This window comes from Melopsittacus undulatus, chromosome 2, assembly GCF_012275295.1.
Source record: "Melopsittacus undulatus isolate bMelUnd1 chromosome 2, bMelUnd1.mat.Z, whole genome shotgun sequence".
In the NCBI taxonomy this organism is placed as follows: Eukaryota; Metazoa; Chordata; class Aves; order Psittaciformes; family Psittaculidae; genus Melopsittacus; species Melopsittacus undulatus.
Genome location: NC_047528.1, coordinates 66,233,465 through 66,250,407, shown reverse-complemented (window position 1 = coordinate 66,250,407; position 16,943 = coordinate 66,233,465). Strand labels below are relative to the sequence as shown.

At 39.2% G+C, this 16,943-nt stretch overlaps 1 protein-coding gene across 1 annotated transcript in view; it reads left to right on the top strand.

Annotated features, from left to right (window-relative positions):
* The window catches only part of ATP10A (ATPase phospholipid transporting 10A (putative)), a 107,862-nt gene that overhangs the window by 86,685 nt on the left and 4,234 nt on the right, over nucleotides 1-16,943 (top strand). The window contains exons 11-17 of the mRNA XM_005151391.3: nucleotides 1,882-1,985; nucleotides 2,157-2,283; nucleotides 4,451-4,635; nucleotides 5,949-6,270; nucleotides 8,321-8,397; nucleotides 12,158-12,283; nucleotides 16,102-16,302. Of these exons, the coding sequence (XP_005151448.2) occupies nucleotides 1,882-1,985; nucleotides 2,157-2,283; nucleotides 4,451-4,635; nucleotides 5,949-6,270; nucleotides 8,321-8,397; nucleotides 12,158-12,283; nucleotides 16,102-16,302 (1,142 nt within the window). The remainder of the gene's footprint in view (nucleotides 1-1,881; nucleotides 1,986-2,156; nucleotides 2,284-4,450; nucleotides 4,636-5,948; nucleotides 6,271-8,320; nucleotides 8,398-12,157; nucleotides 12,284-16,101; nucleotides 16,303-16,943) is intronic.

Genomic DNA, 16,943 nt, shown 5'->3' with positions numbered 1-16,943 from the left:
GGAATAATTTATCTGTATTGTCCCTTTGAGAAAATCAATAGTGATAGCATAGTTAGCTTTATAGTTATAGCATGGGTAGCTTTAATAGATAGATGAACAGGCACATCAGAGTATTCCTACCGGTATTCACCTCATGACCTTAATCAGAGATGGAACTGAAATGAAGGTATGCATGAAATACCACAGTCTTCTTGGAGTCCCTTAGGAACATCTGGGTATGTACACTCCCAGCTTTACAGACCTACAGATTAAGATGGTCTTCAAAGGTGAGAAAATAGCTATACCATTTGTAAAATGTGCTGATACATGGTTGAGGTAACAGGAACAAAAACCAGAATACTGGGATTTCAAGCTCCCAGCTTCTCCCTACAACATCACTACTTGTATGTGTTTGTGCTGGAGCCTCTGAATGCCCGGCTAGACACTGTGCTGCTGTATAAATGTGAAAGTGCTGAATACTATATAAGTTTATAGTCAGATGTGTGTATGTATATACATGGTCTCACATAGCAAGATCAAATTGGGTGTGAATGCACACTGGGAAAACGGGTGCCAAAATGTATAAACAGTAAGATATTTGTGGCCTCTAATTTAGATATCCATATTAAGTGCATTGTATAAAGGTATAGTGCCTTTAGGTTTTCAGTATGGTCAGTTGATAGAGGTAAGCACATCCAGTAGTGAACTGAGGTCATATGTAGTAGGTCTCTTCAGGAGCTCAGACTTCTAGTCATGAGTGGCATTCACCTGACTCTCATCTTTGTGCGAGTACCGCTAACATAAATATTGCATTGAGCAGTATTTGTAGCAGCTCCAGTTACAAAATTATAACCCTGAAATGATTATACACCCCCAAAACCATGCAGACTTCAGGAGAAAAAAAACCAAAAATACATCAGGATATAGGAAAATGTGCCATAAGTTCCAGGGCATTCCCACTCAATGGTTCCAATCTGAAAGCTTGCCAGCTTCTACTAACCCTGCAGTTCATATTATTTAAGATTACATAAACCTGTCTTGATGGTAGATGATGTAAGAGATGCAGATCACCTGTTTTTAACTTCTGAAGACATCATTTTAGGTAACAAGATGGAACAAATTGTATTACTGTGATATTCATTACTCTTTTTGATCATTGTGTGAGCAATGTGAACCAGTCCCAGCTACAGAGAGAAAAGGATCAGCTGCTCAGGCCTGATTTTGATTTCTTACACATAGCTTTAAGTGAAGAATAAAGCTAAATGGAAGTTAGGCTGCTTCCTTCAAGGTAAAATCTAGCTGTGAGGTCTGCAGAAGTGTAAATGCTCTTCTAAATGAAAACACACTCAGACCCAAACCTTCTTGCATTGACTTAGGCTGATAGGTATGATCAGTACAGCAGTAACAGAATTACCTTTATACACCTAGATGTACAAAATGAAGCACTGTTTCTGGTTCTTTAGAGATACTAGCCTTGGTGGAAAGCTAAATGCTATTTTTAAGTGTCATTTTTTGCACGTGATGAGACGTAAGGAAGCATTTGCTAGCAGTGTATTTGAAATTATACTTCTCTTCCTGACAGTTATGGTTTGCTGTGAAGATTATAATGATTTCTTAATATATTCAGACCAAACAAATACTTAAGGAGTAAGGTAATAAAGATCTTTCTAGCATATATTCACAATGACTTTTGAAGAGAGAAAAGACAGAACAAAAAGAAAAGATTTTTTTTTTCTAAATGGAATGTTTTACTTGAGTTTCCCAGGAGACATCAGCAGCTCTTTAAAAGTATCAGTTATAAAGTGCTGTTACAGTGAGTACTGTAGGCAAGTTTTTATTCTCTGAGTCCATTCAACTGCTGTTATTTCTCAATCACTAATTTCTTTTTTTATTCCTATGTAGATGACCCTTGGGGCAAACATCAAAAAAAAATCCAAAGCAAAACCCAGAATTACCTTAATCTGTATGCTGCAGATGGGCTGCGGACCCTCTGTATTGCAAAAAGAGTAAGTAAAAGAAGACTCTTAGATTGCTCTTAAGGAGAGTCTTGACAAAGATTACTGAAGGCATTTATTAATTTATTGTTCTTGATTCATAACTTCTTTTTCGTTTTATTCAGTAAAGTATGAATGCCTCTGCATCACATTGATTGTGCCCTCACATACTCTTTTTAATAGGTTCTTAGCAAGGAAGAGTATGCCTGTTGGTTAAAAAGTCATTTAGAAGCAGAATCCTCTATTGAAAATCGTGAGGAACGTCTGTTTCAGTCAGCACTGCGGATAGAGAAGAATCTACATCTGCTAGGTAATGAAATGAGAGCTGGACATGAAATTAAAATGTGTTAAAAAAATCAGAGCTTGGCTATGAAATCCATTCTTTCCCTTAAATGGTTTCTGACAGTATAGAAATTGGCTTCTTTTGGACTTTGTCATGGCTGTTATGTGGAGCACCACAGAGCAAGGGTTATAATTAACATAACAGACACCCTGTTTTCCTTGCTCCTGACATCATTTTATCACTACTGAAATGAGTGTAGTAGTACCAGGGATGAATTAGAATCAATATCATAAATGAGAACTGCTCCTCAAAACAGGAGGAGGACTTGGCCCAAACTGACTATGGAATTTTGTTATCTTAGTGACACTTCAGCGTGTCAGAGACTTACATGACTCCAGGGGCAGCAGGGACATTCATAAAGCAATGCTCATAAACTGCATCTGTGAAAACCCTCACACATCAGATTCAGCACATGCACTCAGGGCCTGCATATTCTGTGGAAGGGGATTGCATTACTTCCGAATGATGCAGTTGAAATCAGTGTATGGAAGATGTATTCCAAGAACTAAGTCATACTCTTCATCTGCTGTGTTGAGATGTTGAATGCACTGAGATTCTAAAATGTATATATATATTCACCATTACTCCAAGTATACGACTGCTGTCTCTGGCAGAGAAACTGGGGCAGCCATAACACTGTTGGAGATAGCACCCTTCAAAATTGCCAACATGCCCGTCTCCTGGAGATGAGATCCAGCTCACCCAGCTTCTCATGTATCTACTACAGATCTCTAGGGCTCTTCACATAACTAGTGGAGAGACAAAAGAAAGCAGAGTTCATTTGATCTGTCCTAGATAACCTGCTTTAGGATTAAATGAATTATGCCCTTGAAGTGTCTGTTTCTGTCCTCTGACTTGAAGGGCAGCATGAGGTGACTAATTTGGACCACAGCAGTCAGGAAGATCCCACCATGGTTGTGCCTGTTGGCTCTGGCTGCACTCTGGGGGATGGGGAGAAGAAATTGAAGAAATTGATCTGCCAGACAAATAAGTAAGCTCTAGCCAGAAATAAACTACCTATTCAGTCATTCCCCAAGAACCTTATACCGTGGTTTGTATCTGCCAGTGATCAGTTATATGTAGGTTGTGGGAATGAAAGAGTAAGTCTGAACAGGAATGTCTTCTCCTTTGTTTGGATAGTAATAGCTCTCCCAACATTACCCTAAGAATGTGTTTCTGCCTACATGACTGATGGTCAGACTTCAGGTGGACTTCTACTGCTAAAGTGTTTTCTTCAAGGAACAGCCATAGGAATAATAAATAGCTGATAAAAGTTTACTTTGCTTTTCCTGCTGTTCCAGGTAACTTGCATATCTGTCACCTCCTCATTCCGTAGGAGTGAGGACTTGTATTTTCTCACATCCAAGCCTCAGAAACATAGTGGAGCACTGATGTCACTGAACTTGATCCTGAGCAGCTTTTGCTACAGTATTTGAAAATCTTGTTTCTGTCAATTGATTTATGAAAGCATAGAAAAGATACTTAGAAACAGTATGAAGATACATTGAAAGCATGAAAAAGCCACATTTTACTTTCATATCATGGCCAACAGATTTATGATTTATTCTCTGCTATATCTCGTTTGGCACCCAGTGTCTTTCTGCAAGAGCAAAAAGCAGCAACAAGGCAGGAAAAAGTTCACGTCTGCAGCCTAATGTGCTGTTGCCAAGCTCCAGTCCTGCTGTCATTCGCCTTCTAATGGGAGAAATCTGTAGTGACCCAGCCTCTTCTGGTTGAGAAAAGGCAGTTAAGACCCTAAGAACTGAAATCTCCTAGAAGCAGAAGTATCTTCTCTAACAACACTCAGAAGAAATGGTGAAGATAAAGAGCAGAGAGAGAATAAGCATAGATACAACCTTTGTGAACCTCTAAGACTACAAATGGTGTCATAATGCTTTTGCAGTTTTGAATTCTGGATTTGGTGTTGACTGTTGATGAACATGTTTATCCCATCTACTTTCTGCTTCTTTCTCAATACCCCCAAAAAGCTGCCCAAATCTTGCAACCATTCGTAGTTCAGCTATTTCCAGTAAAGGTACTTGCTGGGGCTTTTTGAAAAATCCAAAGTTACAATTTCAGGTGAACCCTAAATGTTCATTTAATGTGGAATATTTTGCTTTTTCTATGTGCTTAGGTGCAACTGGCATTGAAGACCGTTTGCAGGACGGTGTTCCAGAAACCATTGCAAACTTGCGTAAAGCTGGGTTGCAGATTTGGGTTCTTACTGGAGACAAGCAAGAAACAGCTGTTAATATTGCATACGCCTGCAAGCTCATGGATCACGATGAAGAAATCATCACTTTGAATGCTGAATCACCAGTAAGCAGATCTAATACACAAGCTTACTTGTGAACTAGCTTTGCTTTATTTTCAACTTGCACAATTAAAAGTTTGACGGCTTTTTGACGGCTTTCTTCTTTTTGTGGATTTCTTTTTTTTTTTTGTTTCTTTCTTTTCCTGCTTCATCTGTAATTTTCAGGTAGGACATGTCTTTGAATACTTTTCAGTGACTCATGTTTCTAAGTCATAGTGTCATGTATCATAAACTTACTGAAGACATGTAACTGTGTGTAGTGGGCTCCACCATAAAGTAAAATACGCCATAGCAGCATGAATGCTTTTCTTCAGTATGCATTCTCAAAATATCCCTAGTTTTGCTTATTGGCACTAATGGGTCTCCAAAAGCAACCTGTTGGGAATTTGTGCTTTATTTTACACTGCTGAAATGCAGTATTTAGATAACTAAGTCATTCGTGTTTTCTCAGGTGGCTTTTTCTCTGGAGATAGAATACTTAAATTTTAATGCTAACACTGAGAGTCAGCAAGCCACATCCACAGTAATGCCTTGCTTCCTAACAGACCTTTTCTAATTCTTCTGAATTACTGATCTTTCCTGTGCTCAACTTTGCAAGCAGACAGTCACAAAGAGTTTACTGATATGGTCTAATATACAAGGAACCAGACTGATAGTGCTATCATCCCTTAATGGGGTGATAAAATTGGACTTCAGATCAGCAGAGAGAGGTAGGCCAGCAGCATCCAGCTCCATATTCTTTTGAAAAGGAAGAAAAGATAACAGCATTTTCCGTTCTTGAATGTATCAACTGAACTGGTAAATTGATTTTCCATGATCTTTATTTTTTGACACACTTAGCTGTAAGACCAATAGCATTTAATTTCAAATGTTCATATATTCTCAGTAATATCTTCAAGTTGAGTATGGCTAGGTGAGAGAATTCAGCTTAAATAACCTTTAATTGGCCTTTAACAATGCATAACTATTTGATCTGAGTTGTAGGCGTATGCATGGTGTTCATCACCATACTTAACTTGGTGCTGATACTGATTGTATCGTTTCCCAGCACTGTTATTCTGAGAACAAGCTAAAAGAATTTAGTTTAGCATATAATACTGCATGCTAAAAATGAATTAGATTTTAAATCTTTCAGGTCCTCACTGCTGCAAGAATTGAGTGTTTAGAGCAAATAGAAAATTGTTAGAAATTAAAACTTTAATAGTGCAGTGAATATAACGCATTTCCCATGTTTCTTATGCCTAAATGTACAGCAAACAAAAACATTTGAATACATGTTCTTTTCTCTCAAGTATCTTTATTTTGAATTCTTTTTCAGGAGACATGTGCTGTCTTGCTGGAACAGTATCTGCAATGCGTAGAGTCTAAGTTTTCAAGCAACATTATAGATGAAGCTACTGGAAACATGACTGTTGGGTTCACCCCTCTCTATCCACCCTCTTCCCCTGTGCTTTCCAGCTTGGGCCTAGTGATCGATGGAAGGACTCTAGCTTATGCCCTGGAACCTACACTAGAAGATAAATTTCTCACACTAGCCAAGCGATGCCGTTCAGTACTCTGTTGTCGCTCTACTCCACTCCAAAAGAGCATGGTAGTGAAACTAGTCAGAGACAAACTCAAAGCAATGACCTTGGCAATAGGTAAATATCTCAGTTTAAATTACCCTGCCTTGATGCATACTGTGCCTTGAGAACTTTGATTTTTTGACTTGTGATAGGACCCTTCCAGCTGCCTCACAAGTCAGATAGCTTTCCAGTTTTGTCTGAAAATGTGTCCAACAGCTCTTTAACATATTTATTCAAAACCAAGATAGAACTCTGGAGTAGTATTTGGGATTTCTTCCTACAGAAGTCAGGTAATCAGGACCCAGGTATGCTATGAGGTTTTGGCATGTCCAAACCCAGCTGTGAAGAATTGGGTTAGTTGGTGCCATGTCCAACCCCACTTTGCAATTGCTGTATTGCATAGAACAAGATCGTGTTCAGTGTTGTTTCATCTAATCATATTTAAACTCAAAGTTCTGGGTTTTTAATCACAAGTCGACCATACAGCTTAGGATAAGACTTGGGCTTGTCAGCATAAAGAATGGATTTACAACTGACATTCCAGTGCTTACACTTCTTCCCAGCTAATAGCTCAGTTGGTGGAGGGGAGATTTTGTCAGTTACCATGTCTTAAATCTGGCAGCAAGTTCCATGTTTCCATGATTTTTGTGTGAGAAAAGTCAACCAGCTCTTCTTAAATTTAGGCTCGTGCTGCATTAGAAGATATGATTGCAGCATATATTGTCACAGACACACTAGCTTTCATCTGCTTGTCTTAGTTAATCATAGCAGAAACATGTGGGTTGGAACCCATGAGAAGCCCTAAGTACATATAATAATTGCCAGACTCCTGTGACATCCACATCACCAAATATGTACTGATGATAATACTACTCATGCTCACTATATTATATCTAGCTCAAGTATGCCCCCCTCATACTGAATTTATATTTTTGTCAGATTCACTGTGCACATAATCATTTGCATATGTTGTCAAAAATGTCTGTCTGGTTAACTTGAATTATCAAGAATGCTTAAAAACACCAGTGGAGACTGGGCAGCTTGTGCTCTCAATCTTCCTGAGCCTTTTTCAAGACCAGATTGGACAGAGCCTTGGGCAATATAGTCTAGTGTGAGGCATCCCTGCCCATGGCAGGAGGGCTGGAACTAGATGATCCTAAGGTCCTTTCCAACCCAAACCATTCTGTGATTCTGTGTTCTTGAACCTGGGGGTTGAACTTAAGCTCTTGTTATCATTTAAAAGCCTAGCTGTATACATCCTTCCTTTTAATCAACAGCAGCTAACTCAGGGTCATGTCACACAGTCACAAAGACATCAGCTTTGTCAGGTGAGCAGATACCACTCTTATATGTGCCAACAGCAGAGAAACTGGAGTGAGATGTGAATCAGCCACTGAAGTTTAAAACCAAGTGTCTTCTCATCAGCTGATACAGTTTCATTTTGCACTAGCATGCTGGCTGTAAATCTGAGAGATTAAGAAGTAGATATATGTCCCATTCTGGTGTCCTTTCTACGGCACATGTCTGCCTGTGGTACCATGATTGGAAGCAGAGCAAGGGATGGTGACTGTGCAACCATTGTAGTTAAATCTGATAGGTGATGGATGTATTAAAGATCTCAGACTGGCCAATCCAAGTCAATAATTCATCTACTTTGTAACTTTATTGTATTTTTATTGTGTAGACATTATTGACTTTAGGCCTCCTTGCAAATTTCAGTCTTAGTCACACCTGATTGCAGGTAAGAATCAATCAGGAAGCAGAAGTACTGGGAAGCTCATTCTTAGCCTTCCAGTGTTTTAGTATTTCTACAGTTCAGGCCTGATACTTGAATTTTAGGTCTTACTAAAAACAGAGGGATTTGCTTTTTTTCATTTTTCCATGATTAAAAAAAAAAAAGAGGTCTGCAAAGATCAGAATGTCTTGGCAATTTTGTCAGGCTTTTAACCTTATATTCCAAAGATGGATCCTTTCCGACCCTACATTGCCTTTACTATACCCACCCAACAGTTAATACTTACTATACTCAGTCAGCACTCAGTAACAACTGGTATTCCTTTGCTTAGCTGCTGCTAACTGTTCCTGGTCTGCTAGTGACAACATAACTGTATCTTGTCATCTTTAGGTGATGGTGCTAATGATGTCAGCATGATACAAGTGGCAGATGTTGGTGTGGGGATCTCTGGGCAAGAAGGCATGCAGGTAATGTTGCTTGTTCTCTAAAATGCACTCCCATGAGAGGGTGAAACAGGCACTCCTCATATGTCAGCTTGACCAAGCTGCCTTTGGTAGCCAGCACAAAAAAAGGAGAAGCAGCAAGTTGTGCTCAGGAGTGCCAGTTGCACATTGTGAGGATGCTGTCAGTTTGAGTTTGAGCTTGTGTTAGTTCTCAGATCTGTGGTAAGTTTAAACATGTTATCTTATCAAAAAATTCAACTTGCCTTATCTCTTTAAGCAATATGTTTTAAGAAATCATTTATGAACTACTGACTTAGAGGAGGAAAAACCCTCAGCTGGGCATTATTCAGGAAAAAAAAATTCACTTTATTCTGGCTTTTATTCTCCTCTTTCCTGTATTGCTTGGGTATGCTTCTTCTGTGGAGCAGCTGCACAAGCCCATCAAGCTAATACAGCGTGTTTGCTTGATATGGTGGTAACCCTTAGCCCAGTCACACACAAAACTCCCTCAGCTTATTCAGACAGCAGAACACTGGAGAAAGGGAAAATTGCAGCCCTTTGGAGAACCACTGCTCCCAACACACTGCTCCAAGTCTTGGTTTTCTCCCCATTTCCTGCCACAGAGAACAGCAAGATAGGGGGGACTTGCCCTGTCGTCTTTTGAATATGTTCAGCCTGTGATTACTGCATTTACCACTCTATAAGCAGCACTTTACCCATCCCCAGAAAAGAGAACATATATATGTAGGGTGTATTACCTACAGCATTACCTATTCCCTCTGTATCCTCTACTGCTAGTGCAGTTCAGTTGCAGTGTTAGCACTGGACATGGCAGTAAGACACAGAGAATGAAGATATCTCATTTCCACAACCTGTCTCACATTTGGGCTGGGTGCAGACTGATTACATGAGAAAATAAAGTAGCTAAGTATATGTCAAAGTTCTTGAGAGAAGGTGGGAAGTGTTTCCATCCTGAGGACCTGAGCAGATGAGCATGCTCCTTAACTTAGTTACCGGTGGGTGGTTCTCTGACCCACATTATATTTTTTGCAACACTGGCTGGATGTTTTGCTCAAAAGGGAAGGAGGGCCTCCTTCACACAGTGCACAAGTTGGCTATAGAATTGTATTCCATGGGATTTCATGAATGCTGTAATTTATTTGGGTCAATACACAAATTTCTGAAACAGAAGTTTAACTGAGCTATGAACTTGGATGTCAACTTTGTGCATTTCTGACATGCACATCACCAGAAGCTAGGACAGTACTCTGGAGAAAATTCAGTAGCTGTTTTTCTTATTTATTCATATACTCTTCTGAAGGCATCCTCTCTTGGCCACAGTTGGAGAATGGATAGTAGGGAAGGCAGGCTTCAGATTGACCCAGCAGAACTATTATACTTCTTCTTCTTGTAATCACCCAGTGGGTTCAAAGTAGTCTCCAGGGCAAATGGATGTCCCTCAGTGCTCTTCAAACAGACAGATTTCAGGCTGCAATCCATGAAAAATGCTTCTCTAAACATATTAGCAGCTGTAAATAAGACTAGAAAGAAGCTACCACAAAAATATTCAGATATTCATTGTACGTATGGCATCCCAGCTATAGATCCTGTGATTCTGACTTTAATGGCTGATGAGGGCAGAAGAAAAGGAAATCTTGGATTAAGCTGATACCAAGTGTATTTGTTATTCCACAGCCTTTACCAGGCTCCAAACCCTTCACATAACTTTTGCAGCATTGTTCTGCAGGCAGTCTAGGCTCCAGAGAGCCCAGAGGAGATTGTTCTTGTGGAGTACCCTCCAAGCCTGTCAATTCAAAGAAGCCTGCCCCGAAATCCTTGGGTCCTATCATATCTCATGAACTTACCAGCTCCTATAATCTATGTATTAATTCAGATCACTTTTTTTCCCTCATGCAGACATATAGTGCTTGTAGCATTTTTTCTAACTCCTCTCTCCATTATGCCACTTTCCGTTATATGCTTACAATAGTCAGTCTTCAAATGCCCCTGGCTTTTGTGGTATATTTAAATCTGAAAGTTATTTGCTCATTAACCCATTAGACTACCTTTTTTTTTCTAAATGAAATTTCAACAGAATGGAAAATGTTTGTAGATGATTTTCTTTACTGCAAAGTCCCAAGGAACCATGCAGGCCTCCTTACTATAAACAGCTGTCAGAATCTTACACATGCAGGTACTCAGAAGGCGTTGAGCATTTAGATGTCTGAAACAGCAATACTCTCTGATTTATTTTCTTTCCACAATCTATAGAAGCATGTGGAGCATGAATCACTTTTTCCTGTGAAAAAGCTGGAAGAAAAAATAAAAATGTGAAAATCAAGGGGATATTTTGAGAGGAAATAAACATGCAAATGTAATTGGATAACACTGTCTTCATCACTGTGTTCCTCACTGTAATAAAAATGGAATAAAAAAGAAAAAAACCCTGACACTTTTCACAGTATGTTGTGAAGTACTATGTTAGAAGCACAAATGAAAAGAAGCTAGCAGTTTTATTTTGACATAGGAATAGGCTGAGATGGGGTGGAGGACAAGGAAACAGACGTAGCACAGCTCTCTTCTCAAGCTACAAGAGAGCCGTATGTCTGCAAGACAAATCAGACTATTCTGTGCAGAGAGGTTATAATAAGTGTATCTCAGTACCTGAGAAATTCCAGGATGTGTCTAAGTATTACAAAATGTCCCAGTGCTTATATACATCTACTGCTTAAATTACAATGCATTACTACACCCTATCTTGCATACTGTTTTAGAGTTTGTTTTAATAATGTATGCTTTTAATGATTTACCAAAAAAGGGAATTAAGAGAAATTAAAAGGAAAGATGTCTCTCATTTGAAAATACAACCAAGTTATACCCTGCAGAGTGTGAGGAAGTCATTGCCCCTTTGGAGGTTTTTCACCTTTTCCTTTCAGTTTGCTGAACTGTGAGAAGAAAGGTGATATGAAAACATAAAATGAAATGTAAAATAATGTTCAAATCTTAATGTAATCCTAGAGATAAGCAGAATAGTGAAATAATTGTGATAGTGCCATAATTTACAAGAAGGTCTCATCTAGAGGTACAGTACCCTGAGTTCTAGTCAGAAGTAGAGAAACTGGGTGATTCATTTTGTCAATGTGATTTGGCAGTCTGCACAGTCCCAGAAGAGTCTCATCCAGTGTGATTTTTCATAGACAGTTTTAGAAAACATGCGATTTGAAAGATTAAAATCCCTCAAAATACTGACATCTCAGGAAAGCTGAGTAAACTTTATAAGCCAGGATTGCAAATGTAGTTAAAGCTAATATTTTTATTGGTTTGTCTTTTAGAGTGCAGTATTTATGGTGCAACCCCTTAATTGTACTTTTCTCGTTTTAGTCTCTGGAAATTCATTTTGCCCTGTTAAGTACCTTGTAGTTTTTACAGAGAAAGATGTTACAGCCACCAAGACATTCACACGTAGGCCCTGAGCCTTCATGCTTATGCAGCTGAATTGCCAGCCATTTTCCCACCTCTCATTTTTTGCTGCTGCTTGTCACCATCTGGAACGTAGAGTGTAAAATTGGGCAAGGACGGAGTTGCATTGCATGTTCTGCCAAGCTGATGTGTTTGCTTATGGGTATTCCAAATCAATGCAGCAATTGCTGCATTTCATATGCACTGTAATGGATTTCATTCTTCACCAGTACAATTTCCATTGACTGTATGAGTTGAGAAGATTCACTGTTGGTGTTCAAAGTGACGCTCTACAACAATGATTCCAACTTTCTTTTCATTAAAGGCAGTGATGGCGAGTGACTTTGCAATCCCAAGGTTCCGGCATTTGGAGAAACTCTTGCTTGTTCATGGTCACTGGTGTTATTCACGACTTGCCAACATGGTGCTGTATTTCTTCTACAAAAATGCAGTAAGTGTTTGACTTGGCAGCTTTATGCCACCACATGTTTCCACGGTTTATTTTGTGCTAAGTGAGCATTAGGTCAGCTTTCAGATGGTTTGTAAATAAGCTGGAAAGAAATTCGCAGAGTTGAAAGACAGCTGGCTGCCATTTGCAGAAATACAGGACTCACTCCATAACAGCTACAGTGTGCTGCTGAATGTGCAAATTAGGTAACAGAAATAACAAATCTGCTTAAGAAAAGTTTCTTTATAGAGCAGTTTTGCAGAATTCAGCTGGCTAGACACAGGAGTCTGTGATGCTAAAGCCATCCAGCATTGGTCCAAAGTAGCAGTTCAGTGTGTTTTTTCATCCTGACCCTATCTTGTTGCTTTTGAATCATGGTACATATTCCCTAGTGACTTGAGATCATTTGAGTCCTCTTTGTGTCTCAGATACAGATTGGGAAGGTTTTTTCTTGATTTATCTCACTCTCAACTAACCAAAGGAGTTCATTAGAAAGGAAGCACACTATGGTAAAGAACAGACTACAGGTCTGTGTTTCCTCCCTGGTGTATGAAACAGGAGTTAATCCAGTACTGGGCACTGAGCCAGTAGTAGCTTGACTCCTTGGCCCTAACAAAGGCCCTTTGCATTGATCTTGGAGTACAAAGATGATTGATTGAAAACTGTCTAACAAGACAAGAATTCCATACGCTGGGTAGGAGTCACTGGTAGGCATGCAGGTATGCTCACTTGCAAGACCTACAAATGACCTTGGGAGCAATGGATATGAAGAAGTGAATGAAAAGGAGAGCCAGAGCTCTCAGACTTGTGTTTTCTTCAGAGGCCAGTGTGTGAACTGTGAGCTGGATTTTATCCTCAACATCAGAAAAAAATCAGCTTTTTTTTTTTTTTCAAAAGCTGCTTTTCAAATTTAATCTAATTCTCTCTTTTTTATTTTTTTAACCAGTGCAACTTTTTAATGCAAATTCTTCTTGTTCTGTCTGATTCCCATCTGATCTTACCCTGAAGTTTCATATTTTATCAGGAGAAGACTATCATTTGCGCAAGCTTTTGAACATCATAGGAGTACCTGAGGGAGCTAAAGAATTAATAAGGTGTCTTTGTGTTAACACAAGCATGTTAAAATACCTTCTGTGGCCTGATGAGAAACTGCATGCAAGCAGCCTTCCAGGCACAAAAGAAAGAAGGGACTTAGATGTCTGAACCGCTGCCTGAGTCTAAAATAGCAAGCAGGTTTAAATAATGCTGCACTGAGTGGAGAGCCACCTGTTGAAGCACAGCAGTAAAATCTGAGTTTTAAGGCATTAAGGCCTGAGTGATGCTGAACATCTGTACTCCCACTCCTAGTGCTGTGTGTTTCCAAGATACCCTTTGGCTTGACAGTATTGGATCTGAACTTCCAAGAAATGTGTACAGAGCCATCTTACATTAAAATAACAAAAAGAAGTAATACACATCAGGTATTCCAGCAATCAGCAGCCAAAGATTATGTTTATACATCTACATTTTTGTTCAGCTGTTGTAAAATCCTCCCTTTCCTTTGGTACAACTCCCCTTGATTACGAGTACTGTTTCTCATGCCATTTTGAGTAAGACATTTTCAGAAGCTGCTGCCTCAAGGCAGCAGAATATAACTGAAGAAATCTCTTTGTGTTGGCTCTGCTTTGACAGCCTTAAGAGCTTTCTGAGCAATTCTTGTTGCTACTGACTCCAAAACTGTAGAGAGGTATCCAGCATATAGACATGAATATGTCTGACATAGTGCCTACCCTTAAGGAAAGAATATTCCAGAAATGAAAGATGTGAGCACCTGATCCTTTTGAAAGGAGAATATTCTGGATGATTCTTTGCAGAGAGTCAAGATAGGTACACTGCAAATGTTCTGCAAGCTTTCTGTTTCCTCAGATGTTTTTTTTCCCCATTTGCTTATATTATGAAATTTTCCATTCTCCACTAGGATCTATTTAACTCAAAGTTTAAACTCCAAATTGCTGCAAAAGCCATTTGGAAACTCAGTTAACTTATCCAAGGAGATGTTTGGCTTGGTGAAGATAAAAAAAATGCAAGTAAAATATAGACTAAAACATAGCATGACCAGGAATACCTGAGCTTGATGAAAAGGGATTTCATGTAAAGAAAATTCTACCTGCAGAAGAATGCACTGCTTCTACCCCTTTATACATTATCTCTGCAAGACAGCACTGGACATCTTTTGATATATACTTCATTGACTGAGAAATTCTGTCTGGACTCACATTCACAAAGCAGTCTCATCTGGGGAAAAGAAGGAAACCTTTTGTATTTAAAATCTAATTCAGTTTTTATGTAAATTTGCTTGACTTTTTCAGGAGGGAAATGCACAGAAGCAAAGGGAACATTATATTTGAAATTAAATTAAACACTTGTTTAATCCAAACTGAAACTTCAGAGGTGGAGGGAAATCTGATTTAAGCTTGGTTACTGAAATGGCATTTATTTGTACAGCTTTCTTTGACAGCACTGTTGAGACCCATATGAGAGGGGCAGGAGAATATTCAGCTGGCTATTTTCATCAAACTACCCATTTTTGTCAGAGCCAGACTGTTCCCAATACAGGTTAATTTTAGCAAGGCTCTAAAGAGGAAAATTTATTAGGTCCAGATTAGCTGGATTTTGTCTGTTTCAGAGGAGTAAGAGAAAAGTATCTAAATTCACATATTTATTGCAATTCTATTTTGAGAAAAGGCTCAGGAAGTTTTGTTGGCTTTTGGGTGTGGAAAGGAAATAAATTTCAAAATCTGTTCAATTTTGCAATTAAAATTGCTGTCTCCCAGCCAACTGTACTGAAGAGGGTGAGGTCTGGTAACTCATTCTCTACTGTGGCCAGAGGAAGTTAAAACTGGGGAGAACCTCAGGGGACAGTTGCTAGGGTTTTTCTTGTTGCCTTCCTCTTGGTGTTAATCATTTTATGAAGAACAAGAAAAACTGCAGGTTTAGGAGGACCAAGCCTGGGAATTTATTCCCTTCCCGAGGAAGCTGCCCATCTTTTTCTCTGCCTCAGATCCACCCTCACCAGATGAGATCAGCACCTCTTCTAAGCTCTAAAACACTTGGTTTCTGCATGCTGCAGAGATTGTAGAAGTGTATGGTTTGTCCTTTTCTGGGTGATCCTAAAGTGACTATGTGAACAATCCCACTGCAGCTGTGTATACAGCTGATTTCTTTATACAGCCAAAGAGTAAAGGAGATAAAGCACTACTACTATACTACTACTATAAAGCACTACTTAACAGCACTACTAATTTACCTGATTTCAGAGCACAGAGATGGAACGGTTAAGATAACTTTGCTAGACCTTGCAGTTTCACTTGCTGCTGCTAGTCTCACGTTGGTCTTGCAAAAAGGCTCTGCATTTACCTATTGCAGACCATCAGAGCCTCCCAAAATACCTCAAGCCAGCAGAGGATATTATTATGGAGAAGCTTACTCTTACAGTAGTAATGTAAGTGCTGTGAGATCAGTACTCATATACCTAGAGGTCAGTGACGGTTGGGAGAGCTTTTTATGGTTAGAACTGAAAGTTAATTTTGTGTCAAGGCATCCCTGACACCTGAGATCTGAGGTTCCAGCAGTACAAAGACTTGAGGTGTGCCAAATGTTTGTAGCTTAGCTAAACAGCAGGAATAGTAAGTTAAAGACTAGGTATCCTTAGAAGGATTGCTCATGTGTTTAGCATTCATAGGTAAGTCCTTGCAGAAGTGGAATCAGAATGGTTTCAGAACACAATTGAATGACATTTCTGCTTATCTTGCATATTTACATCATTGCTTTTTCTGTTTTAGATGTTTGTGGCCCTTCTCTTCTGGTACCAGTTCTACTGCGGGTTCTCTGGCTCATCAATGGTTGATCAATGGTATCTCATCTTCTTTAATTTACTCTTCTCTTCTCTTCCACAACTGATTACTGGTGTGCTGGATAAGGATGTGCCAGCTGAAGTGTTAATTGCTGTGCCTCAGCTTTATAAAAGTGGCCAGAATATGGAGGTAAAAACTTCTTGCTTTTTATAATCTTTTTCCTAAATGTCTTTAGTTTCAACTGAAAACCAACCCTGTTCCCAAAGGGTAGATGACTGATAGCAACAGCCTGAGAAGTCACTATTACTATTTTGTGATATTTTTCACCGGAGTCAAAGTATCTAAATGCCAGAAGTGCATTTAAAAGAAAAAGAAACACAAAAAAAAACCCAGCTGTATTTTGAAATAATCGGAGAGAAGTCTGGATGCTCTAAGGCCCACAAATAACCACAGAAGTGAAACAGATTATACCTTGTAGATTAAGGAAGACTTTTGTAGAATAACCTCATAGTATTTACGCAAAACTTTGGACCCCAGCCCTTTACAAACAGAAGAGAAAGATGGCTTTAGGAGTAGGCACAGAGGTCGATAGATTCTGAGGGAGATAGTCACCAGCAGATGACAGATTCAGCTGAGATGTGTGTTGAAAATACCTTGTTCCCATCTGCTTGAATTGTACAATGAAAACAGAAGGAATTGCAGGAGGGATTTCAGCCAAACCATTTTTGGTAATTACAACTGCAGTGTACTGTGAGAAAATCTTTCTGCTTGGCAAAACTATCCATTTTGAGGCATTGCTTCCAAGGTAAAAGCCTTTCTTAAAAGTATCT